The sequence below is a fragment of the Chiroxiphia lanceolata genome, chromosome 5, assembly GCF_009829145.1.
Source record: "Chiroxiphia lanceolata isolate bChiLan1 chromosome 5, bChiLan1.pri, whole genome shotgun sequence".
Classification (NCBI taxonomy): domain Eukaryota; kingdom Metazoa; phylum Chordata; class Aves; order Passeriformes; family Pipridae; genus Chiroxiphia; species Chiroxiphia lanceolata.
In genome coordinates, this window is record NC_045641.1 from 12,989,819 (window position 1) to 13,015,105 (window position 25,287).

Genomic DNA, 25,287 nt, shown 5'->3' on the forward strand with positions numbered 1-25,287 from the left:
ATCCATGTATTAGGAGCCATTCACAATAACAGAGATTTCAAGAGCCATTTCGAGCAGAGACAGAATAGGATTAATGAAATTCATGTAGAAATAAAACAGATTTTAAAATCTGTAGTAGGAAGACATATGTTGTGAAATTGCCGAAACAACTACAAATCAGAAACAGGTTGCTTCTAAGACAATAGGGATTTAAATGTATGTCCATACTCAAAAATAAAACTTCAGGCCAGATAAGACTTCTGGCCTGAACTCTGTCTTGTGCTCATCCGTAATGTCAAGCCATTAACACATTCCTTCAGAAGAATTTGATTTTTCTGCAACACTGCCATAATATTTAAAAATACTTTCATTATTAGGCTGCTAGCTGCTTATAAGCATGATTTTTTTCAGCTGATTATTTAATTACACCACTTTAGTATCATAACAAATTTTTTCCAAGTTCCTGATGCCATGGTAGTGCTATTTACCCCACGGCAATACGACAAATACAGTCCAACACTGGATTTTGAAGTCAATTCCCAATTACTAAGGATAGTCTAAATTGTGTATCAGCAGGGAGAAGGCAGTTAATGAATGACAGGTCAAATCTCTCAGAGCTGGGCCCCTGGGTTTGCTAAATGTCATAAATAGATTGTTTTTCAAGTAGTGTTATCTATGCTCAACACTACAACTAAAAATGAATTAAAAAAATGGGAAAAATATCCCAGTGGTGTGACTTAATTTCTGCAGAGGACGTATAACAATGCATCTCTTCTCAAGGCAGTTAGAGAAGCGTAGTATATTTAAACAGGATGCAAAGTAGCAGAGAGTCAATTAAGCATCCCTGACAGGATTCCCTGGCTGGAGCTGGCTGTGAGAGAAATTCTCCTTTATCTGTAAAATCTCTAAATTAATTTTATATGTGTTTATAAATATCATTCACCACAGTAGCAATATGTACATTGCATTTTTGGAATTCTGGTCTCAGTTAAGGATGTAAAATTAACCCTGTGAAAAGGATTGTCAGTGTCTGAAATTAAGAGAAGATGCCTGGCCAAAACCACTTCTGTTTTATGGCCCTCGTCCATGTTTGCTCTTCAAATAGCTCTAATCAGCCTCTCCCTCTGCACAGAAGACTGTTGAAAACATGAAAATTATTTTGAATTACACAGGCTTTGATCTGGCCTTTTAATTTTTCAGTTCTTTCCAAAGCTCCCACTTTATGTACATCATTGCAGCTATCTGCCCAGTGTCAGCGTGTGGGCATTGGTTATATGTACTGCAATTCATTTTCCACACACACCCAGATGACCCCAAGTTAATGCAAATTGCACCACGTTGTTTCTTATAGCAATTTTATGACCAAACTAACCCATAACGAAATGAATTCTGTCCCGTTAATCATGACTCAATCTGTTATATACATTTCCCTGAGACTGGCAGGTGCTTGCTCCAGGCTGCGTTTAAATCTGTAGGATTCATTGATCACAAGTGATGTTTTACAACCAAATTAACATTTGTCAACAGTGACATGAAAAAATGGGACATGACTAATAAAATAATAGAAGAAAAATGAACCCTGTCTCTATTTCATTGCTGGAAATAAAAAGAGAATGATGCCTTTAACAACACAGTTCTATTTCCTTGAATTTTCAGCATTTCAGGGATACTTTAAATAACTTGGATACACACCAGATCAAGACACTGTCCCTTGCAAAGCGTTGCAATAATCTTTGGTTAGCACCTATGGTTTAAAATGCTGGGAAGTCCCTGGGTACACTTCTATGGGCCTATCACCTTGCTTAAGAGCCTCTTTGCTGAACTCTTCAAGCACACCAACATTTCTGCAGCTGATGCAGCTTCAATTCATAGCCTGCAGCCCCAGCCCTGGCAGGTGAGCCAGCCTTCACTTACCAGTTCTCTGGGACCATATGGCTCGCAGAAAGTGACAGCGTTGCCGTGCATTATCACCCCGCAGTGCTCTCCAACCTCACAGTTACTGCACTCAGACCTGTGGGAAGAGCACACCATGTTCAAAAGGAAATCAGAAGCTGTACGTTCGAGACTGCAACGGGCCTGTAAACTGTAAAATCAGACTGCTTTATCTTGGTGCTCAAATTGGACTACTTGTTATCACAGTGGTGAGCATAAAGGTTGAGCAACTGTACGTATGGGGTACTAGAGCTGCCTCTTGTGAAAGGCCCTTGGGAGTAAGTATTTGCGCTCTGCAAATTGTCTCCCCTCTAAAAAAGGGTGTCCCTGCTCATCGAATGGAAAATATCTCACCAAGGGCAACCAAGTTGAACTCTTACATGTATAACCTACCCCAAAGTTACTCTTCTTACAAAATCCTTGCTGCACATTTTATATACCATACATAAAGCCACCATTGTGGAGTTACCATAGGGAACAGCTGAGGACAAGGGATTGGAATTAGCTCCTCTTCTGGTCCTGCTCCTGCAGGGTTATTTCTCCAAAGGGCCAGGGGGCTTGAGGCTGCAGACGCTCTCCAAAAATGTGCACCAAGAGGCTCCTACAGCTCAGCTGCTGTAACGTGGGATTTGCTGTTGCTTCTATCTGTATTTGTCATATCCCATATTCCTACTAACAGAGTTGCCATTTTGCTCATCTTTTAGGGAAAAAACTATGAAGAAATTCTCAAAGAGGCTGGTAAGTGCTGCAGAAGCAACTAATTGCACCTGTCCTGATAGTTCTTAATTTAATATGAAGGACTTTGTGGGCAGCCTGACTGCAGAACACACGGAAAGGGCTGTCTCCCTCACCTTTGAGGATCAGGCCATTGGATCTTGGCATGAGAAGCAGATTTTCAAAAAATATTGGAGATACTCCTGGCCCCTAACAAGCTGCCTGAGATAGTACTGACCAGCATTGCCTTCAGGCATCCAAAGCTCAGCTTAATCATCAAAACTACAGGCAAACATTTACTCCAGCAATAGCTTGGTTATAAACAAAGGTGAACTCACACCAAACCTTATTTCTTGCTGAATTTTTTCTGTACTTTGATAACTGATATTTTTTAGTGTTTCGGTTGCAATGGACTTATACAAGGGGTGCTTAGGCAGTTTTTGCTTTGGCTTCTCTCACACAAAGTGGCTCAGACTTGGCCACCCTTTCTGATGTATAATGTCACCAAAACTACACACTCCCGTAACCACAGTCCAGATGCAGTTTAAGAGTGTGTAAAGGTTTGGTTTTCTTCTGCCTTTCATTCTCTGGCTAATTTCTGGATGGTAGATCTTACAGAAAATTGGATGGAAAGGAATAAATCCCAAGGAGATAGGGTCTTGCTGTCAACATCTATGATAGAGATTTCAGTGATCATAGTAGAACATAGATAATTGATAAATACTATCAGTGTACAGTTGATTCCTACACAAATTTCCTTGGAACTGTGTTTTTTACGACCCTTTTCTTAATTTATGTTGCTTGTCTGTCTTTTTGTTAGTAAGTGTTCTGTTAAACCTCTTCAAATCTTTCTGTAAACTCCTTGGAGCAAGATTTTTCTGTTCCTGAGTATCTGAAAATCATCACCCCACCAAGGTCCTGGACAGGCAAATGAAATCTTCACCTGCATTGTTAGGAAGAGGCTGGTAGTGTTGTCAGCTACCCCATGGGGCTGAGAGAGCTTTTCCCTACAGGGGCCACGTAATCAAAAGGATGGGCTGCTGCAAACCCAGGTGCTCATCAAACCCAGGCAGCGATTAGAAATCACTAGCGTGGGTACCTTTGGGCAGAATGGGTTAACTCTGGCCAGTGTACAATAACCCAAACAACACCCTGAAGGTCTCTGAGTGCTAAGGTTTGCTGAGTGACAGATGTTAGGTTTTCGGATGCATAGATGTGGTGAATAATTGGTTGCACATTTTATTTTGGGTCTCTTCAGTTGGTCCTGGGTGAGTTCAGCATAGGCCTGGCTTCCTTATGCTCAGGTCCATTAAAGAAGTCAAAGATGAATGTCTTGTTCCCAATTTCCAAATCCCTACCTTATGCTGAGATTCTATTAAAGGTCAGATTCAACTCCACTTCCAGAAACAAAGTCAAAGACATAAAAATCATCTTTGAGGTTTTTTACCTGTATGAGCATGTCAGAGTTCACAGAGGATGTGTTTGCTGCTATCTAAATTTTACTTGAGCCCTAAACTCTGATAACTGAAGAACAGAGGGACAGGAACTAGAAGAATACCTGGAATTCTGTAGGATTATGGCTGTTTGTGAAAATTATTTTCATTGCCTGCCCCTACATTTTTGAGTACATTGGAACATCTGCCTGGACTCCCAGTATGTGCAGGGAGAAACAGATATGGCAGGAAAACTTTGCCATGAATACTATGCAGGGATCACTTAGTGCCTTGTGAAAGGTCAGGATACATGATCCAAGAAATATTTTAATTTTTTAATTCTCATATTTCAATGAATAAAAAGTGATTCAGTTGTTCATCTGTTCTACTCCTGTAATGTGGTCTATGAAATATTGTCTAGAAATCCAGAAACATTGTCCTGATAATGCAGCATTTTCATCATCACTCATCTTTTCTAGGATAACTCCTCTCATAAGAAATTGGATGTCTGCTGATAATCCTGATTTAAACCTTTGTGCTCTCTTTGAAATGCATTACCTTTGACAATAAACTGCTCATTAGCTTGACAAGAATGCATGAAGAGCAAGATAATTGATCTGCTGTTCCTCAGATCATCGTCATAGTACTACGTGTTTAGAAACGATCCAATTTGCTCCTCTCCTGGTGAAGACAGGAAGGTTAATTTCTTTTCCATTTATACAAACAGGAGACAGTATTAATTGCCCTGGCTGGGTGCAGCTTTCTACATTATCTTTCACACCTACCTGGTCTAAAATCTTAGCACATTAAAATCAGTTCAGCTTTCTCTTCACAGCTGGTACTCGCTGCCACTGCTGACATGTGTCGCATTTATGGAGATGACTTCTCTGCAGACCTGCCATCGCTCTCATCTCTGACTTAGAGAGTCCCACCTCTCTCTGCTATTGTTTTTCACTTTGCTGAAGGGGAAACATCTGTCTCCCCATCCCTATTTTTCATCTTGTTTCCCTCTACAATACCTGAGTTTGTGGATGTTATATTGACTGATGTCTTTTGTGATGTCTGAACTAAAAAGAAGATAAACATCTCAAACCGCCAAGAGATTTTTAAACATAAATCTTTCTGAAGTTTAATCCCACAGTTTTAGTGCAATTTGGAAACCACTTTAGGACCTCTATCTGCTGTCACAAAGCTTTCCTCCACCTCTTTGCCACTGGAAATATCACTGTACCTGTAGATTTCTCATACACCATGAAGAAGTGATGACCAAGAGAATCTCTGTTTCTTATTGATTGATTTTACATGTTCAGCTATTCTTTATGTCATCTTTGACAAGCATGTCTTCTGTAAGTGATTGCTGTTTGGCATGCTGATAGGCTTTGAGATGAAACATGACATCGGGTTGGGAAGGAGAGTTTAGTTAGCAACAAGCTTCCGTACAGGCTCTTTTTCTTTTAAGTTTACTGAATCCCCTGTTTTCTACAGTACTACTATTAAAACTGTTTTATACAGAAATATACATTAATGTCAGCATCTATTCTGTACAAATTTATGCAACTTTTAAACATTAAATTATTTATCATAGGATTAAACAGAGTATTTTTTCTAGATTTGATCTTTTTTGATCTAGTTTAGCTGTTATATAGCACCTTTTTTATACTCTCCGCTGCAGTTTTATGAGGCTACATGGAGGCAAGATGGTCACAGGAACAGGTTCTCCATGACCCAGACAGTCTTCCTGATACCACTCATATTGGACCTCTTCTCATCCAGCCATTCCCTGGCCCTTCCCTGGCAAGTGGTACATGGTACAGATTCCCTTTCCCTACAGAGGAAATCCATTACTTCCATAGTTTCTGAGCTTTCTGATCAAACACTGTCCTGTCGGTTTTCAGCAAGTCTCATGGACCACCAATCACCTGTACTATTGGACTACTCACTGAAAAATGCACTAAACATTACTGTCTAATTAGTTCCACAAGTCAGCAGTGACCCACTGAGCATCGACATTGGTGCTACATTTACTATGCATTGGGAATCATTTACCTACCTTAACTTCCATAGCTAACACGTCAGACATAAAATAAATTGGACATTTATGAATGTGTGAAGCGTTTTTGTTTCACAAAACAAGAGATTTTTGTAAATTTAATGGCAAGTAAGACCCAAGAAGTGAGGAAATCTTTGCTTAAGTAACCAGACTTCTGCTTATGGGTTGGAAACTTTGAAATTAATCATATTCTGACATGATTGCACACTGGGAGGAAATAATATAAAAATTGGTTGGACAAACCACACAAGAAAATCCTCATAGTGGTTGAGCCCCCAGAAAATGAGAAAGATAAGGTATACTCCCATGAGGCACGCTGCATTCTCAGCACAGAAAACTTCCTCCTTCCTTCTCCTTATGTGTTGTCTCCTGCCTCCACTTCTTCCTGTCCCTTTCCCACTTTAGCAGATTCTCCTTCTTTCTTTCAGTCACCAAACTTTGATTTAGGTCAGGAATTCATTCCCAGGTGCTGTGATTTTTCTGTTTATGAAGAACCCTATCCCAACCTTCCCGTTCTCTTCCCTCTACAGCTCCAGAAACACTCATACACACTCCTTCCCTGTTCCTGAGCCTCCAAAGAAACAGATGGTTGCTGGGAAAGATGTGTCTTTTAATGTATTTGAAAGAGCAAAATTCCATAAAAACCAGGCAATCACTCTGGAACTCATACAGTGCCCTTGTGTAAAATAGTTATTTCATGTGAGGCCTCTCCCAGCAATGGAGTGACACACAGGCTCTGCTGGGACTCATAAAATCAGACACACACAGAAGCAATAAAATGCTTTGCTCATGCACTTGGATGGTACATGTCTGCCAGAGCTGCACATGCCAGACGGGGGATCAGGAGGAGCGGGAAAATATTAATCATTTCCAAGCCAGTGTTATGTAGGATTTGCGAACAGAAAAGATCATAGGAAAATACAAATACTTCTCTTTTCATCTTTACACAAATAATGGTTTCAGAAATTATTAGAGTGGCTTAGTCTAAGTGGCCCCTGGTGGCATGGCCCCGGTGGGGTATCTGTACACACGAGGCAGCTGCTGCCGCACGCTCCAATCATGGCAGGCCAGGACCAAGCAGGGCTGGAAACAGTGCTCCAGCACTTACCACAATTGTTTGTGGTAAAGATGGGATTTTAGCAGCTACCAGGGGAAAAAATGCAATTTTAGGAGGGATGGTGACAACTGTTAATAATTCCTGATTTAACTCCCACTAGACAATCAAATGAGAACGGGCTTTCTGCCACCAAGCAGGTCCTCACTGGAAGCAGAGCTACTGTACAAATCCTTTATGCTGAAAAGCTCATGGTACCTCATTACAGATTTCTTTTATTTGTGCTCAACTTGTATTTAGCATTGCTGATGCTGGTTTTCTGCTATTATTGCAGGAAAACCTGTCTCAGGATTGCAGTGAGTTTTGGGACTCTCTCTCACAGCACCCACCTCTCTGCTCTGACTCACTAACCAAGGTGGGGAAAGTTTATTCCAGAGGGACTAAATCAAAATACTGGGGACAAAAGGAGCAGAAGTCTGGGGGCTCTTTTAGTCTGAAATTTCTCTGTTGAGACTTCCATAAAGCAAGGACGAATTTAAAGTTGAGAGCAATGGATAAATAAATTATGGAGGCTCCCAACAGACAAGCCCTCTGTGAGTTATGAGACATCTGTGGGGAAATAATGCCTCTTCTCATTTTTTTCCACTCAAGTCCATTTAACACACTGCTGCTAAAGCTATCTACCTTGGCAGCTATTCTGTAACCCATTAAGAGTCCTTGATCTATTCATACCTATAATGAAAGAGGGCTTTTCACGGTATAGTATTGCAGGTCCTTAATGCCTCTGTCCAGAAAAACATTTAAAGAGTTGATACAAGAGGAACAGAAGGAGCAAAAATTGTAGACACAAATTAAAAGTTATTAGAATCAGTGTGTGCAAAATAAAAATATCCATAAAATTCCATAAAACACAGCATTTTTACATGAGATGGTTAAACTGTGAAAGACCTGAACAGATGGAAAGCTGTGACAGGCCTTAATAAAAAGGAAAATGAAGTCAGATTTCACAGAACATATGTATTCTTAACTAACAAATGCAGGTAACTGCTAAAATGCCCATCAAGAATTTATTTAAACAAGATAAACTAACCCACTCAAATATTTCTACATCTTGTATGAATTAAATTAATAAAATTAGTTATATTTATGAAATAGGATCAGAAGGAATAGAAAACCCAGTAATGATCTCATATAAAAAAGTAGGCTCCAACCTTCAAAACTTCATGTTAAATCCAAGAGATGTCTTTATCTGAGTATAATACGACCTGTAGATATATTCACTATCCAGAAGAGAATCAGTTTTGTAGTGTTAGAGACATACAATTCCCTCTTCTGTGACCTTGTACTATATGTAATATGAATGGTACCCTATTTCTGCGACCAACATGGTGGTAAAATCATTAATACTGAAGATGGAGAGGTCTGTTCTAAGAGTTATCTTTGCTAAAAGAACATTCCTTTTGACTAAAAGCTAACAGTCTGTGACTGTTTCCAACTCCCCAGTCCTGAGCTGGTGTCACTCCTACAGGCTCCACCAACAGACATCTAAATTTTCAAGAAACCAAAATCTTCATTCAGAAATATTCACTGAGCTCAGATATGCTCCTTCTATTTTTGGATTAATTAAAAATTTGAAATCAATGAGAATTTGTCCCTCACTTTAGGAGGCTTAGAATTTCTCAGTCACTCATTAATCAACCAATTAATAAACCAATATATTTAGGTCCTGACTATAATAACCAAAATGTTTTCATTTGTTCAAATGCATTTAAAGGAAAGCAGAAGTCTGAAACTCACCACATGGTAGGATTCAATTCTTGCTCATGGTAAGAGTCAAAGTCATCTCGTAAGATAATGCTGTCACTGTGCAGTTCAGCTGCAAAGAAAAGAAAGCAGCGTATGAAAAAAAAATCCGGTGTAATCACCCAATGCTTTCTAAGTGCTGCCTTTCTTAGAGCTAAAGTAATGCACAGTAAAATGAGGAAATCAGCTTTTTAAGATATGCTAGTTACAAAAGCTAGGGTTTCCTAGTTACAGGTTTTTTATTTACTTTGAGTGGTAGTACCACAAAAAAGAAGTGTTCCCATTACCAAAGTGTGATGGCTATAAAAAGATGAAATTGTCAAGTACACACTAAATCTTTTAACACCTTTTGTTCCAAATTGTTAGTTTTCTGAATGTTCAGAAAAAAATCCTTCTGAATTCAGATTTTGTAAACGTGGGCACAAGAAGGGATGAGAAGTCCTAGTGAGTGTATTATAGTTCTTACAGTCAGGGGATTCATTCTGACAACTCATAAGCAAAAATCATGAGCTCATTGGAACTTCTCTGCTGCTATCAGTGGAGCTGGCAGTAAAGGTCAACTCATTTAAGGAACATAAACTGTGAGTTATGTAATGCAAATATTTCTAACCATCAGTCCGCAAACTTTAGACTCCAATTTTCCACTTGGATTTACTGTCTGATTTACATATGATGACCAAGAAAACCACCCCACATCCCAAAACTTTGGCACCTGTGTTTGTATTAGACAGACCCTTCTCTACAAACACTGTCATTAAATGAATGAAGTATCACTTGCTACTGAAACTGAGCAAGGATGTCAGAATCTGTCCCGGACTAATCAAATTGCAACACATGGGCTGGTGGGTGCAGGGCGGGAAAGCAGGAGCAGCAGTGTGCTGCTCCTGGGTACACCTTGGAGGTGCACTAGCCAAAAATCTTCCTCCCAGTAACCCAGCACTGGTGTGAGATGCTGTCCCACGCTCAGGGCTATGGGTCACAGAATCCTAGAATGGTTTGGTTTGAAAGGGACCTTAGAGATCATCTAGTTCCAACCGCCCTGCCAAGAACAGGGACACGTTTCACTAGACCAGGTTGTTCAAAGTCACATCCAACCTGGCCTTGAACACTTCCAGGGATGGGGCATGCACAACTTCTATGGTCAACCTGTTCCGGGGTCCCACTACCCTCACAGTAAAGAATTTCTTCCTAATATCTATTATAAATCTATCCTCTTTCAGTTTACAACCATTTCCCCTTGTTCTATTACTACACCCCCTTGCAAAAAATTCCTCTCCATCTCTCTTGTAGGTTCCCTTTAAGTACTGAAAGGTGCCCTAATGTCTCCCTGGAGCCTTCTCTTTTCCAGGCTGAACAATCCCAACTCAGCCTGTCCTCATGGGAGAGATGCTCCAGTCCAGGTTCTCATGCAAACAGATGCTCTAATACACAGCTACGAAGAAAAGCTCTGCAGCATGATATACTCACACTGCAAGGATTCAAAGGCAATAAATAATACAGCAATAAAAACCACAATGAAGAAACAACTAATCAGAAATAGACATGATTCAATTCATTTTGTATGAATCCCATTTTTATTTGAATTCCCCAGACCTAGTTTCATATGACCTTACAGATTTTTTATTATAATAGTTAGTGATTCTGAGTTTTAGTAATAAGAATGACAAATCACCTACCTAGGTGTGGATGTAAGGGAGCTTCTGTTGGAGCTGCAGAAAACAAAGACACACAACACATGAATATCTTCTATGATCAGAGCTTAATTGCAGCATTAAAAATTGATTATTCTTAAAAGAAATTGTACAGTGCATTCATAGTCAACTATACTGATAGTTTAATTATGAAAAATGTGATAAACCCCAAAAGTTACAAAAATATAATAAGAAAGATAAAGTACTATTCTCTTAACTAAAATACACATCACAATAAATGAGAGTGAGCACTGATTGTACAGCAAGGAAAGAAAGATCACTAGTAGCCTAGAATTATGAGATATTACTAGAAATAATTTGGATTAAGATTCAGTAATTCAATGATTGACAAAGAGAGCAGGAATTAGGCTGAATACAATAAATAGTCCAGGTGAGCAAAAAATGCCACACTTTGATCATTTATACTGCACTGAACAACATCTTACTGGGCATAGGTTTGGGTGAAATAATCCTAATATTCCTAGTGCAATAAGTAACAGATTGACTCTGCAAATCACTGAATCAAACACTTATATCAAAGCATGTTTTTACAGGCATTTACAGGAGCTGATCAACTCCTCAGTAGGTTTTTGCCTTCCAAGAAACAGTAGAATACTGTAATGACACACTGCATGGGTGGCACGTGTGTGTGAAATGACAAAACTTTATTAAGTAGTCTTCTCCTAACACTTTGCAACAGGAGTCTTGGTGTAACATTACAGAAATTAAACCAGAATGTTATCTAAAAGGGCAGAAGCTACCTACAAATGTATGGGGAAGTCTAGAAGCTGGCTACACAGTGTGCTGGATACTCCATGGTACCTACTACATCCATAGCCTCGTCTGACCTTAAATCCAAAATTACACCTCTTTAATGGAGGCAAAGGGAGTGCACATAATTAAGCTCCTGGGAAGCAGCTACTTCTTTTGCCTCTCAGTACCTCACCCATGGATTTATACTTCTAGCTTAATTTTGGACTTTGGTTAAAATAAAACCCCAAAAAAAGAGAATTTTTGAAGCCAGGATTCTTTTGATGATTCTGTTTCTTATTGGGTACTGACCTAAATTGTACCAGTACTCCTGATCTCTTCAGCATATTTGCAAAAAATTACTGTAGTACTGCAATTTCTGTCATAACATCTGACAAATTAAAAATAAACATAAAAATGAATGCAGCAATCTGTGTAGAGCTCTCACACATAGTCATTTGAATAGAAAGTCCAACACAAATCTCAAGAATTTTGTTTTTCCCTTCCTGCTTACTCCTTAAATACTGGGTTTGCAAGGAGGTATGACATTCTGTAATGAAATTGCAACATTTCATGGGGAAGTAGGGGATTAAGAAGACTGAACAATCAACAGCTGAGGAATCTGCAGATCAGAAAAGGATGGCAAACATCCATTTACATGGATTTACCTTAGATAGAAAACTTTGATTTAACTGACTGACTAACTGGAAGACTGACATGTTTTACTCCATCTACTAACCATATATATATATATATATATATATATATATATATATATATATATACACACACACACACTAATCATATATATATATATACACACACACTAATCTCATGCATATATGTACATATATGTATATATGTGTATATACATATATATGCAGCACTGAAAACAACGGCAGAAACACTGAAAGCTTTACTGTAGCCAAGAGCAAAGACCTTGTTAAGAGTCTGTTGTTGAACAGAAATCACACACTGACAGAAATGTGATTTTTTTTTTCCTTCATGTGGCTAATTTGCTCCACTTTTTATACAAGAAATTTATCCATGTCACCTTGCCTTCCCTAGAAGAACTGCCAATAACGACTCTAGCAATGGCCAAGACCTCTCATCATGATGGTTCAAAATCTGGAGGAATACAACTCCTATTGCATGTTATGGTTGGCACTGCCTCCAGAATAATGCTGGACTGCACTGGTGAATCCTACAGTGGAGAAGACTGCATTTGTCCCTTGTAGTGCCAGGTGTTGTTTTTCTCCATGGGAAAGAGTAAGTTTTGATAGAAACCTTTTGAAAAATACTTGCACAAAAGAAACGTATTAAACTGGATTAACTGAATTATTTCCCAGACTGAGCAATGGAAACTGTTCTGGATTTTGCCTGCAGGAAAAGAAGTACATTATGGCACGGGATTTGTAATACTCTAGTTGTTGTAAGAGGCTAGGCTTAATAGAAGACTTCTGTCTTTGATTTTCTGCATTACCCCTTTCCATTAGTTCCAGAACAGTACTAAGGGATGACCGACTGCAAACACCTGTGTGGCTGGGAACCATCCTGCAAGTGCCCATCTGTGAGGAGGATGGTCATATCAGGTCACATCATGGGCAGACTCATTAATTGCCCAAGCAAATTTCATTAGCCTTTGAAAGTAACTCAACTGAAAGCTGACTTAAACAAGAGTAGATCAGATCTCAAAATGAAAATGAAGGACTGGATTAGCATTCATCCCAGGTTTCTTGGCATTGCAAAACAAAGCTGCTTACCAACTGACTGAAATGAAGGACATTGTGCAGGTGCCTACTAGTCCTACTGATCAATCATTTAAAAAACTAAAGGTGGAATTAAGCAAACACTTAATGTTGGACAAAAGGTTGTTCTTACAAATGCAGACTTTATGTTGAGGAGGGGTTAAGGCTTCCTAAGTCTTTATAGAATCTAAGAAATCCAAGTATCTTTGCCTCAGGTAGTCCATCATCTGATTTTTAATTTAAATTCCAGAGCTGAATATGAAAAAAATACTGTGAAGGTACCATTTAATGAATGATAAACCTAGACTTTAATCTCTCTATAAGTAATTTCTGTATTAAATTTTAGATTTCATTGCAAAACAGCACTATGTGAATCTTGAAGTGTCGTATTTAAGGTCCCCCAAAAAAACAGAGACTCAGAAAATAAACCAAACCCAATTGTAGTAGTTTTAAAATATTTTCAGATCTGCCTTTTTAATCAATATATAGAATGACTTACTTTAAAGTAATATGGATTTTTCTATAGGCCATACAGTGTGGCTAAAGTCAAATGGAGTTTCCTCAGACAATATGACAAAGCTAAAAGAAATTATATGGTGCAGAGTAGCTATACAGTGTAAAGATATAAATTTATAATTTAAAAGGAATTATACAATACTTCAAACTGAGAGGGAAAAAGAAAGACCACCTCAGTTCACCCTTTAAATCATGATTCACTTTCTTAGATGTTCCTTAGGCACATGGTTGGATGACTTTAAATTTAGAATCAGTATTTGTATGGCTCCAAAATGCATCTTAGCTTGAATGAGAAGTTGTACCTTTTTAAAAAGTAAAGCAAATGAATTTGTTATTTGATTTTTAACTAGCACCCTGGGTATATACAGAGCTTTACAAGAGATGAATTGTACTGAGCAAAGAATGGAAGCACAGCTTAACTGAGGTCACAATCGAAGAGGCACGAGCAAAATGTAAGGAAATGTAGGGTGCTTGTAAGACAAGGCAATTCCTTTGGTAAGGAAAAGCAGACATGACAGTGTATAATACAGAGTGATTCAGAGAGAGAAAGGCCACAGTCAAACTGGAAGCGTGAGAATCTTGAGGAAAGTGCTGAGGAATTCAAAAGTCAATGGGGACATTGTGGGGTTCTGTGTCAACGGGATGAGGGAGAATGAAGGCATCTTTTGGAGTAAAAGGTTAAATTTTTCTGTGGATGAAGTAAGGCCGCTGAAAGGTTAAGCCAGTTTAGATATGCCCCTTTTTGGTTAAACTGGCAGGGAGGGAAATATGAAAGAAATGGGAAGGGAATGTCATCTTCAGATAGAGAAACTGAAATGTGAGGAGGGAAAAAAGGTTTGGTGGTGTTCCTCTTCTCAGTGGAAAAATAAGAACCAAAATCATTGAACATGGTAATAGGTAATTGTTACATAAAACTAGTCTCCATTCAGATAAAAAGAGCAAGCATAATGCAAATTAAACACATGTCCCAGCAATATCCATTTGTACTATTGACACCCACATTCCACAGATCTGGGGGGTCAAGACTGTGTATAGAGACGGGTAAAAAATGCAGCATAAGAAAATATTTTTAAAACTCACTAGAAAATATACCTTTTTTTTTTCTCAGAATCCTGAACTTTGTAGTTTCTTCAATATAAAGGAAAAGTGAATTACAGTAACACAGATACTCAAATGCTCCCAGACAAACACCATGTTCAGAGTTCAACAGCCAGTGGCCATCAGCTGTTGCTCATCAATTCATGACAAATGAGGTGTGGAGGGAGGTATCTCCTGGTTTTCAGATTATGAAAAAGTCTAATCTCCTTGTCATTAGCAGCCAGATGAAGATGAAAAAGGAAATTTATGCTTTTATTTAGATTCCCTCCAATACTTTCTCTCTACTTGTAGAAAAATTTGCTATAGAATGATAGAGGCTGAACATTCCCTACGGAGAGTCAGTGTGTTGCCCAAGGGCTGCATTATTCTTGCTGACACATAAACCAAGGAACAACATACTAGCTCTAAACTACAGTCTTCTGCTCTGTAAAATACTGCTCTGACCAAGCCAGAGAGCCTGCAATCTGTTTTGCACTTGTTTTTCAGAGTGTTCTTAAATTTTAAAAGGTACAAAACACACCTGAAAGGTCTTCCAAAACATTCAGGCAAAAGTTCCTAATAAAAGAGAGTCTGGGCCAATTCTCAGGATCTGCTTTCAGTGTGGAGACATCTGTCAGGCTGCGGAGAGGTTTCATAAGACAGGAAACCCAGTCCTATAATTTGCGGCATTGAGTATGAAATTGTATAAAATTCTGGGAATTATGGAGAAGGGAATGATATTGCACTAGGAGGGGACAGCTTCCTTCATCTTTTCCATCTCTCAGGGTTCCCTCTCTCTGTTTTGAGACAGTCTGCTAGTCAGTCAGAACTAAACATACACACTCACAAATCTCCCAGTGTGGTCCTTATTCCAAAGAACGGTGCCACTGGTCCAAAGTTACACAGTGTATCAGAGGAATGGCCTCCTTACCCATTAGAATCCCACTTGGTGCAGCAAAGGCAATCAAGACTTGTGCACCACAAGCTGTTCCTCCCAGCAGCATCACTGTTCTACGGAACAATGCAGCCAGGTTTGATGTCCTGCCAGCTCCATTTTAATTATGATAGTGTTTATTAATGTATAATTTTTGTTATACTCAAACCAGGAATAAATATGAATCAATATGCACAATACTAAGTTTACCTTATTTTCCATTTATTTTGCTATTAGATCAACAAGTTAAACACATGGTTAAATAAATATATTATTAGTGGCAGGAATATCATCAGTCTTTATGATCCTTAATTGTCCTTAGAAGTATTTATAAGACATCTATCTTTACTCTCTTTCCTTACGCAGTTTTTGGTTTTTTTCCTCTTTGTTCTGGATTAACTATATGATAATTTTTATGTCTCCTTTCTTCAATGTAATTCTCATAAAATTTAAACCTCACATCAATTCTCAAAGATCTTTCTCACTTCCTAAAATATGTATTATTTTCTGAACACAAAGCTTTTTAAGCAATTTTTTACTTTCTTTAGTGTCTTTCCCTATGGCATCATTTCTCATTCCATTTACATTATACATATGACTGTTTGTTTGGCATTGCCATTTCTTAACACTACCCTTTATCATACTCTAATTATCTTCAAAATACAAAACCCCACTTTCCTTTCACTGCACAAATCCCATTAACTGTATTAGAATTTACTAATGCACATACGAGGGTGGACAGCCACACTGAATATGATTTCTGAGATATCTTGCTACTTTCACATCTTCATGTATATCCTTTTTACTAGATATTATGAAGTCTGATATCACCTCCAGTGAACATACTTATTAAGAAGATGGCCTGTAGTAAATCTATGAAGTTGCCCTGGGGGTTTATCTTTCTTTACTTGATATGTCACATCATTGACTACAGCATTTCAGTACAGTAATGTTTAGGGCTAGAAACAGACCACAAAACCTCATTTATGTCAATCTACCTTGCTGTTTTGCATATATATTAATTTGATATTTGCATCTAAATAAATTCACTAATTCTTTCTGAAAGAGTCCTTTGTTTACACTAGTGGTGTTGATGAAACTGGAATAAATGAAGTGAGGTTTACTTCAAAGAAAGCCTCTTTTCTTTGAATAGGAAAATTAATTCTAATAGTATAAGAATGATAATAGTATGCAGTGGTTAGAGACTAATGCAATGCACACTGTCTACTGAAGAAATGAGAATAAAAAGGCAGAGGAGAGCCTGGTGCTGGAAGGGATGGTAGGAAGGGTAATGGGCAATGTAGTGGTTGAATATCGAAGTCAAGGAAACTGTGACTGAGCTAGGAAATTAAGTGGAGATAAACCATGGTGAGGATAAAAATGTGGGAGAAGAACCAATAGAACATCTGAGAAACTTGCACATCAGTATTGCAAGGAATTTGGTCACTGATTACACAGTTGTCATACACTGTCAGCTGCTCACAGAACAGTACCTCTGGGTGACCCTTGACTAAGTCAGATCTGATGTTTGCAGAGTTACCACAATGACATCACATATTTTGAGGATGATAAATCCAGAAAGTTTCTGATGTGACTGTGTATAAACAAAGAGAATTGCTGGGAAAATCACGGGAAACACAGAAGTTATAAAGACATGGGAGGCCATGATGAGGTGGGGAAGCTGAAGACCCATCCAGGGAAGCGGTGTAGGACGTGACTGTCAGTGGCTGGGTGGGAGGAGGAGGCCAAACAGGGATTGTCACAGCTGAGCAGCCAGTGAAGGCTCAGGAATGGCACATCTCAACATCCTTTATTCTCTACGTACAACTGATATCGAAATCCTATTTTCTCCTTGTTCTACAGAGCTCCTGTGAACTTGGGGACAGTGTGCAGTAACAAACTGATTTAATCAACATAAGTTTCACTAAAATGTTTATTTGAGGTTAGGTTGTGCTCCAAAATTGTAGAAATGTAAAGCAGAGTGGTGAAAGAATTAAAATGTCTTCCATCAGCTCTCCTAGCAAAATCTCATGGAACAGCATGTCTGAAGAAGGACTGTCAAAGTCTGCATGGATGGATTTCTACCCACTTGTCTCTACTTAACAAGGTGTTTTCCTCCAGCAGGGAGAAATCTTATTGCTTATTCCAAACTCACAAACTCATAGGAAAAAACCCCAACCCTATAGCACTAATGTCCCCAAAGGATGTATTTTATGGGGTTTTCTCTTCTGCTTCAATATGACAACACATTTCCAATTTTAAAATATTTATTTTAGACAGTTCGGCCCATGTTCCATTGTTTCTTTTCACATGGAAATATCACTGGAATTTTGCTGATATAACTGGATCAGCACAGAAATTCCTTTCTCTCCTGTACCAAAAATGATGGATACTTTCTCTACTTCTTACTGTTTTAGTGAATCAGGTTCAAAGCAGAGTACTGTTTGTAGACAAGAGCTGACAACAGGATGTTTATTTTTTATGTTATTCATCAAAAATATAAGCAGCACAAACAATTAGATTTTTTAAGTTTGTGTAAGCCAAACATTTTGTTTAGCTATAAAAATGATCAAATGTTGTAGGTGATGGCAAAAATTCAGTGTCCTACTTTCACAAAATGAGAAGGCAGATTCTTCACAAGGACATGTGTGAGCTGGATGGTAAATAAAGATTTTGCTGTAGGCATATTGCTTATAGTTAATACAGACAGAATTAAAACTCAGCTTGTGGTTTTGACAGAAATGTTGGTTATTACAGGCTGATTTCAGGAATGTGCATAATGCTACTTGAAGATTTGTATATTCCCCAACATGTAGCAGAGAGGACAATGGGGTTTCCTAGATAGCTAATGGGAAGCATGAAGCCAAAGAAAGTATCAGTTTTAAAAATGTAAATAAGATCCTGATATTAACTTTTCTACAGAATAGCTTTCATGAAGAGTAACACTGACACACAGGTACAATGGAAAATATTTGCCAGATATTTTCAGAATTATGGTAACTTACCTCCCTGTTCACACAGCTGTTGTGCTAAGGCATCCTTGAATATAACTTGGCCCCTATGAGTAGCTGTGGCCCTGTGAACATAAAAAAGACAACAATAAATAATGTAGTATACTTATTTATATAGACATTTTTCTATCTATATGCATGACTAATCAAATCGGAAGTCCCATTCTGCTTTTTTTTCTCTGTTCTTCTTTTTGTACTCTTTTAAATGTATAGAATAATGTATAGAGATTCTTTTGTGCATAGCAAAACAAAAGTTCCTAAACCAAAACAGCTACATTGGTAATAAAAATCACTGGCACAGGAATTTAATGAAGGACATAAGTAAAAGTAAGCATATCACAAAGCCAAGCACACTGCCCTGCCTGAGACAGTGCATCTGCCTCAGTGCAGAGCAGAATAAAAGGTTGTAGAGTGGCTGCCCTGTGAAATATTAGTCTCACAATGAAACAAGCAATAGCAATGGCAGTACTGTTACATGCTATGGATGGAGTGTGGAGCTTGAATGGGTGTCCAGAAATCTTCTCTTGAAACAAAGGGAGATATCAGTAAGTTCTCTGCTCCAAATCTCTGTCAAACACCTTCCAAAAAAAAGAGACCCTGCAACATTTCTTGATAAGCTGCATTGTTACTTGTGGTCTCAACAGTTTTATCTAAAGAATAATTATTTCCCATTACTGACCCACAGCTAGAGACCAGCTAATGTACCACAGGGAATGATTAGTCATTTTGTTTTCTCATGATCAGCTAGAAATATAATGCAATGTGATTTGTTTCTTTCTTACAGAGCTGTCATGCTAACAGTGATAGTTATTCTATATTTCTAATTGCTCATTTCTTCCCTATTTTCCAAGTGCAGTGCTTCACAACATCAGTTTTATCTCCAAGATTTCAAAACCTTTATGTATTTACAAGTGTTGCATTTGAAGTCTGATGTCCTTGAGCCAAAGTTCTTCCAATATCTGTCTAGACTCATATACACTCTTCATACATGTTCTTTAGCCTTTCTCTAATTAACATTAATGGGCTCAATGTGGATCCATGTGAACTCGTCAAAACAGCCTCTTGGTTCAACAGTAAGATGTTGAAAGCTACTTTATGAGTGTAATTCTGCAGCCAGCTGTGTGCCCTCTCTAATGGATCACGCCTCGCCTGCTTATAAAATGTCAGGAAGGACCACAAAGGAATGGTTTGAAAATGAAAGTCAAAATTAATTATTTTTTTCTTGGCTACTAGGCCACTGAAAAGGAAGAACAATGGAAGTAACCCATCTAATACTAAATTTTTCATATACAGTGGATCCTCAAGGTAAAACCCATCTGCAAACTGTCAGAGTACAAACAGGAGTAAACGAAAGCTTCTCTGGGATCTGCTTTGCTTCCCGCACATTTAGAAAAGCTCTATTTGTCCAGAAATGCAAAACTATGACCACTTCATGCCCCTGTGGCTTTCAGGGCACTCTCTTCCTCTGCTTCTGGAAAGAGAGCTGTGTTGCCTTTCCCACCTTGGACTTTCAGAGGCAGATCTAAAGCTGGAGCCTTGCCTCACCTGGTAGTGATAGTATTTTGGTCACAGTCCCGGGATTGCATTACCAGTGTGAGGTTTTGGTTTTAGTCCCTACCATGTGCATCATGGAAACTATTCTAGGATTTCCAGGACTTCTATAAAATACAGCAAATCTTCATACCATAGTTCTACATTAGCTGTCGTGACTAGTGACCATACTGAGTACAGTGTAAAATAAAAACAAATACATTGCTCCAGCACATAGAGGCAACAGAGCTGAGACTTTGAGTCTCATTTAAAATTATGAACTGAAGTATTTCCTAGAGCTCTGTTGTGCTGAATATGCAAGCAACTGTGATCACTACACACATTTCTTCAAATTTCCTCACAGGTGTTTACAGTCGTACAAGTCAGAATTGGACCAAACGATCTCCAAAATCAGACATGTGCCCTGATTTCTTTAGAAGGGTCAGCTGTGGTGGCTTCATCTAGCAGCTGAAACAGCAGGGCATCCCACAGCCAGCTTTGGGGCCAATGCAACACCGACAGACACGTTTTGCAAATACGTTTCATTGTGGGAATTCCATGTATTGAACTTGCCTGGATCAATATACAAGAAAAAAGCCACATCTAAGACACAGAAGGTATTTCGTACAACATTTCTATCCCACAAGCTGACAGCGTAGAAGAGAGGGCTCTTTGCAGACAGTGGGAAAGAAAACTTATATTAACAGTAGACTGGGACTTCAGAGATGCTGTTTATGCAGGAGCCCAGGATACAATTCATGGTGTACACAACAACGATGGCAACCAGAGCATTCCTTTATGAGGCAGATAAGAGCAAACTCTTGAAACACAGACCACATGCAGAGGAGAGCTTGAGTATGTGTCTGAACGCAAACAAATACCAAATAATACCAATAATATCAAACTGTGTACTGTTTACTGGATCTCTGCATGCGTGTGAGAAAAAGGGGATTCGGGCAGAAAGCCAACAGCCAGTTGAATGATCGGCATCTTTCTGTGTCTATCATCCCTTGCCTGATAATGCAGACTAGGAGCCAATTATTGCTGTTCCATAGCAGGAGTGATCTGCACCCTGGGGACAAGTGCTGTGCAGGAAGGGCACCACTTGCTACAGCGTGTGCTCACACCAGCATTAGTCTTGCAATGGGCACATGCACTGGCCTGCACAGCCTCAGAGAACTATTAAGGGTATTGCTCCTGTCAGTTTACTAGCATTATCTGCTTGGTTTTCTCTGTATTTATGCTTTATTCATGGAGCAAAAGATAATAATGCAGTGCAATTATGCATAAACTAGCTACTTATAGAAAAAAGTGCAAAATATACCTTTACTGCATTGAACTTCCTCTGCTGGTGATGTTCCTGCCTGACAGGTGAAGTTTATGGAACAGGATCATAAATTTGGGGTTTGCTCTTTTAAAAACATGTAACATATTCAAACCCATATCCTGCCTATATTCACACTCCAGTCTAAAAACTACATAATATTTATGGTAATTATAACAAAAATAATACTGGCAAGGCCTGAAAAAGACTCTACTAAAGAAAGAAAATTACTCAACTATTAACTATGAGGTTTTGCTTTTGTGACATATATAACCAGTAACTGACTTTTGTGCTGTTTTTGAAAAGTTTCTATGCTGTCTTTAACGTAGTTAAATATTGCTTAGAGGAAGAATACTTAGTAACTATCATTTGATGTTACTCCACACCAGTCTATAGTCCCATTCTGCCATTGTCTGCTACTTATTCGCAGCTAAAGGGCAAATAACTAATCAAATCTAAGGTGTCAGTCAGCCAAAAGGCAAGATGCATGTTGTATGTGTCCCTAGAGGTAATTCCTGAGTAGGAATGAATCTTTCCGAAGGGATGAGAAATAAAAGAAAAATGGCAGAGAAGAGGAACATCTTGACATGGTAAGTGAGAGCTTTGAAAGAAAAACAACTTAGAGGTAATAAGGTTCCTCTTTATATTAACCTCACTCTTCCATTAGCCTGGATGTATTTGTCTGCTTGGGGCTATGCAAGAGAGAGGCGAAATGTGCTTTTGAAATTAGCAAGTGGAGATAAAACTGCTGACAGAGGAAAAAAGAGGTCTGAAAACAAGAAGACTATATTAGGTGTCAAGGCTCACTGGCAGTTCAAGGCATTACTAACCCCATATTTCAATTACAGCAATTTTGTAACAAATTTTCCTTTCTAAACCATAAGTATTCAGCTGAAATCAGGTGCCAATAAGGACTTCTAGATTATCTGTCACTGAAAAGCAAAAAAAAAAAAAAAAAAATTCTCTGCTTAAACTATATATATAGTCTGTGTCACCTGTGAAATGGGACATGAAGTGCCACCCCGCTCAAGTGCCAACAAGCTTAAAAACACTTCATTGCAGTGTTGCCAGCAAAGGTGGTTTGATGACCGTTTACTGTGTGTGGCAAGATGTAATGCAGGCTGGTGTGCATTTTGGCTGGTCTCCTACCATGGTTGAAACCCTCAGTGGCAATTTCTTCAAGGGCAGTCAAGACCAGATATTAAACCTGACTGGGAGATGGTCCTGGTGCTGGGGCCAGTAGGGAAAAAGCACAGAGCACTCATGACTGCTGATCCAGAAGGTGCTTGGGTGGGAGGCTTTTAGTTACTGGTTAAATGTCTCAGAGTTGTTATTTCAGTTACCACTTGACATGCAAGCACAGTCTAATTAAAGCAGCAGGAACGAGATCTGTGTGTTCTGAAAGGCACATTTTGACTCTGCCTTTCCCCCTGTGTCCCCAGTGGCTTCTTTCCTGAGATGTTATAAAAAAAGTCATCTGTCCTGACCATATTCAGCTGAAATTGTCAGGGAAATTTGGCAAGTAAGATGCAATTACTTATGTAGACATTTGTTCAGGAAACTGGAATTAGCATACTTGCTCTAAAAACCTCTATCAGAGGTAAAAAGTCTTCAGGGGGAAAGGACTAAAATGGCCAGCAAAAGCTAGATTATGTGCTAGTGGGCAAAGAGCAATCATTTCATTTGGGGCAGCTGTCCTGTGCTGAAGTTTGTGGTTCACATCCATAAGTTATGGTCACGACTTACTTCATGGGTGAGCTGACACTCCTTTGCCCTCATATGGGGTAAATGCAAGAGGAACTAGAGCCACCTGATCTCTCATCTCTGAATTTATGTCTGGGGACTGCACATGTGGGGAAAGGGACTCAGTCATGAACCTAAAGGTGCAGTCAGTATCTTTGTTGAAATTAAAATTTTGTCTAAAAAAGTTTGAAACTAAAAATGTCTAAGAGAAAATGTAGAACAAATGTCAAAAGACTTTTCAGCAAGAGCCAATAAAGACCAAGGAAAGTAAACAAAGTTCCTTTTGCAGAAGTTTTTGGTATTAACCCAACATTTAAAGCTATGCATTTCTGCATATGAAAGCAAGAGCATATGTACTACCTTTACTGACATTAAGACCACACTGACATTAAGAAAATATGCATCAGAACATTAATATGGCTAGCAGAAACTCTCATTGGCTATGTGCAGAGATGGCCTGTGCCTCCCTCCCACACACTATCCATGCACTCTGAAAAGCTACTTGTAACTCTTTGACTGCATCTAGCTGGTCTTGCAGAATTTTTATATCATTCAGTGCACCCCATGCAAAACATGCATTTTTAAAACTCACAACTTCAGCCACGCTTCACCCTCCTTTAAAGTGTGCAGTGGTCCATGCACACTCCAGTGTGTTGACCTGATGTGTACATTTTTGACTGTATGCACTGTCCAGTGCACACTTACAAGACACCAGCTGGGTTTCCTTTTTGCTATTTGACCTTTAACTGAAAAAGAGTTATATGCCTGAGAGGCAATATGATTATTTGGCATAAATATAAGGGGAGGAATACAGGAGTTAAATGGTAACATCAGCCCAAAATGAAACAGATTTTTTTTTTATGGTTTAACGTAGAAATCTATGCTAGGCTATGTGCACTTAGGATGTGCTGGTCTGACTAGGGATTGATTTAAATACACATCTAAGGGCCTTCTTTAGCCAAGATTTGAATAAAAGAATCATTCTCAAGTAGAAAAATAAAGCAGATGGACCTAAAAAAATTTCCTTCCAGTATCTGAAGGGAGCCTCCAAGAAAGATGGAGAGGGACTTCTCTGCAAGAGCAAGTAGTGACAGGACAAAGGAAAATGCTTTAAAACTGAAAAAGAATAGGTTTAGATAGATATTCTTTACTGTGAGGGTGGTGAGGCACTGGAGCAGATTGCCCCATCCCTGGATGTGTTTAATACCAGGTTGGATGGATCAATGCCAGGATGGATGGAGTTCTGAGCAACCTGGTCTGGTGAAAGGTGTCCCTGTCCACAGCAGGGGGGGGTGGAACGAGATGGCCTTTAAGGTCCCCGTTCAATCAAGGCCATTCTATGATCCTATTCTGTGATTCTATAATTATGACCTGTATTACAGAGGATGGATCTAAACTTAGAGCACTGGAAGCAGAAGGGTGCACAGGCACCTCCAGCCACTATAGTTTACAATTTATAAGAACTCACTTTTGTCATTCTAAAGAACACCAAATTTTTGCTGGCTGCAAGGTGCAAGTGCAGAAGATGGATACAACATAACAGTATATATGCATTATAAAACAGGTAAAAAATAAGAATTACCGTTTTAAACTGAAAATAAACATTTTCATCCTCCTTTCCCTGGTATCTCGGAGACTAAAAAGATGTGGGGTTTTGAAAATTCTATCTAGTTTTATGTGACTGGAATGATTAGAGCTTCTTGCTGACTGAAAGCAGATTAGGACAATAATTTCTTCTCAGCTACAGGAAATCCAACATTTTCATTAGTATTTTCCATTGTGCGATTATAAAGGAAAGCAAATTCTATTTTTTCTACACGTGAAATAAGGGGTTATTGCAGTGGCATCTGCCAAGCAGTCAGCTCATATAAATAATAGAACAAGCATTCATTGTCTCTCTACTGACACAGTGCCAGCAACTAGGTCCCTGTTTTCCACCTTTTTCAGTGTTTGGGAGAAGATGCTGTCATTGTCTTATGTTTTGCAATCTATTGTACT

At 38.8% G+C, this 25,287-nt stretch overlaps 1 protein-coding gene across 1 annotated transcript in view; it reads right to left on the reverse strand.

Annotated features, from left to right (window-relative positions):
• The window catches only part of RELN (reelin), a 279,441-nt gene that overhangs the window by 146,135 nt on the left and 108,019 nt on the right, over positions 1-25,287 (reverse strand). The window contains 4 exon segments of the mRNA XM_032687702.1: positions 1,894-1,990; positions 8,960-9,038; positions 10,642-10,674; positions 18,687-18,757. Coding sequence (XP_032543593.1) covers positions 1,894-1,990; positions 8,960-9,038; positions 10,642-10,674; positions 18,687-18,757 — 280 coding nt within the window.